The sequence below is a fragment of the Arachis hypogaea genome, chromosome 16 (assembly GCF_003086295.3).
Source record: "Arachis hypogaea cultivar Tifrunner chromosome 16, arahy.Tifrunner.gnm2.J5K5, whole genome shotgun sequence".
Classification (NCBI taxonomy): domain Eukaryota; kingdom Viridiplantae; phylum Streptophyta; class Magnoliopsida; order Fabales; family Fabaceae; genus Arachis; species Arachis hypogaea.
Genome location: NC_092051.1, coordinates 9938393 through 9940946, shown reverse-complemented (window position 1 = coordinate 9940946; position 2554 = coordinate 9938393). Strand labels below are relative to the sequence as shown.

General features: G+C 50.6%; 1 protein-coding gene across 1 annotated transcript; it reads right to left on the bottom strand.

Moving 5' to 3' along the window:
• Positions 1–1237: 1237 nt before the first annotated feature.
• On the bottom strand, positions 1238–2320 carry LOC112756596 (uncharacterized). The gene has a single exon (XM_025805215.1). It carries the CDS (start codon positions 2318–2320, stop codon positions 1238–1240), a length of 1083 nt encoding a protein of 360 aa, XP_025661000.1.
• Positions 2321–2554: the final 234 nt, after the last annotated feature.

Sequence of the window (2554 nt, the reverse complement as noted above, 5' to 3'; positions counted from 1 at the left end):
GGGGGATGTTAGGCCCGCTCAGGGTGGACATGGTGGAGAGTGGTATGGGTCCGGTATGTGAGATTCATCCAGTCATCCTGACACTGGGCTTGGCGTGGGGTCGCTCGGAGATTACTTTGTCGATGTTCCCACTGACGACCAGACACCTCAGGAGAATACGCCATGGGTGATTCCAGGTTCCATGTTTTCAGAGTTTCTTGCCGGTGATGGGATTGACGCGGATTTTGGAGGATCACATTTCCTAGATGAGATCACCACCATCATGCAGGAGGATGAGGCAGCCCGTCGACGGGGACACACGACGGGGACACAGGCAGCGCTAGATGTCGACCTGAATGAGCCTCCCTCAGTTGGCCCTGTTCAGCCTTTCGCCTTGGGTGGGACCCCAGCATCAGCACGTGCTGCTCCATCACATTCAGTCGCCGGACCATCCTCCTCCAGACCCCTACATGTCCAGACTAGGGTGCCTGCACAGCCACCCCCGGAGGACGAGGAGGACGAGATCGAGGATGAGGAGCCCCTTATCCAGAGAGGTCATAGGACACGAGTCCCACGTCGTTGTGGCACAGGGTCGCATCTATTTAGATGATTTGTTGGTTGTTATATGTTTTTGTCGTTATGCCCCTATTTTATGTTGTTATCTTTGTTGTATGTTAAATACTTTTGTTGTCAGTGTTGTATTTTGTATTCCTATTTAAGTTGATCATGCAGCAGTGTCTTTGGTTTTGCGTTATTCTGTAAGTTATTTCCATATGTAAGTTATTCCTATTTTAGTTGATCATGCAGCAGTGTCTTTGGTTTTGTGTTATATACTTAATTTTCCATATCTAAGTTATTTCCATCATTAGTAACACATTTAACATATATATCTTCTACGAGACTTGTACTTTAGCACTGAAGACTGACAACTTAGCAAACATAGTACATCGTTTTCTAGGAAAAAAGTTACGCACGAAAACACTAATACAGCAGCAGAATATAAAAACAAACGCTACTATTTATTTCACCCTGCATGACTGGGTCCTCCGGCCTGTAGGCAACTCCGACGAGTGTGTCCCGGTTGCCTGCAAAGGCCACATCTCTTGGGCCGGTTCGGATCTGCCTCATCCATGTTGGTCCTTATCCGAGTGGACGGCGGACGACCCTCCCTTGCACGCCTCATACTCGGGTCGGGTATAACGGTCGGCCCGTCATAAGGTGGCCAGAATCCCTCCGGAATGGCCGGAGTAAATCCCATCTAATATACGCTGAAAACCGAACTAAGTCGATACACCGGGTGGACGTATGGCTGCCAAGTAACACGTGAGTAGGCACAGCATGCCAAGGCGTGTGGACATGGGAAATGAAGTGCCTGGAAGTAGTCACAGTCACATGTCTGAGAACCAAGGGACACCCTATAGCTCCCCAGTGAGAACGAGCCTGTCGGAGTCGTCTCTGCCACGGTGTACTCCGAGTTATCTCTATCGTATACAGTCACCATGAAGCACCTAGCAGTTTTGAGGTTTGCCTCGATACACTTTACCAGGTATTGACTGAATTGTTGTCCGGTGCCCAGCTGGGCCTGTGCCTCCCTCCCCTTGCGGACGAATAGTTCAGCCAACCTGCCGTATGTGGCTTTCACCAGCGAGCACACAGGGAGGTTCCTAACACCCTTCAGGAATGAATTCACACACTCAGAGATATTGGTCGTCATGTGACCGAACCTCTGACCCTCGTCACAATACTGTGTCCACAACGAATACTCAATCCGGTTCACCCAGTCACACATTGCCAGATTCTCAGAACGGAGAATGTCAAACCAGTAGTCGAACTCCACTTTGGTCTTCGCATATGCAGCGTTCACAAGAAGCCTCCGGGCATCTTTGCCCTTGAAGGTGAGGGCGAAATTCGTTGCTACGTGTCGAATGCAGAATGCCCGGTATGCAGCCGGAGGTAGCCACCCCCCATCAGGAGCCTCGAGCGCTGCCTTGATGCTGTTATGCCTATCTGAAATAACTAACAGACCTGGCTGAGGTGTCACGTGCTGACGGAGGTGGGAGAGAAAAAAGGACCATGACTCAGCATTCTCACCCTCAACTAGTGCAAAAGCCACGGGAAGTATGTTAGAGTTCCCATCCTGTGCAATCGCGACAAGCAACGTTCCCCCATACTTGCCATATAGATGGGTGCCGTCAATACTCACCAACGGTTTGCAATGACGAAATGCCTCGATACAAGGCGGAAACGTCCAGAACAACCTCTGAAAATAAGCCTGAGACTCGTCTAGCTGTCCCCCGACTCGAACAGGGCAAGTCCTGAGGACTGCTACAGTACCAGGCATCGTCAACTGAACTCCTAACACCCACCTAGGGAGCTCGTTGTACGACTCATCCCAGTCCCCATAGATGACGGCAACGGCCTTCTGCTTCACCATCCACACCCTCCTATACGTCGGCCTCAACCCAAAGTGTGTGGCCGTGGCATTTAGCAGCACCTTGATGTTGACGGATGCATCAGCCCTCACCATTGGCATAATGAACGTCGCTATCACATGGTAGTCCAAACTCCTATGGTC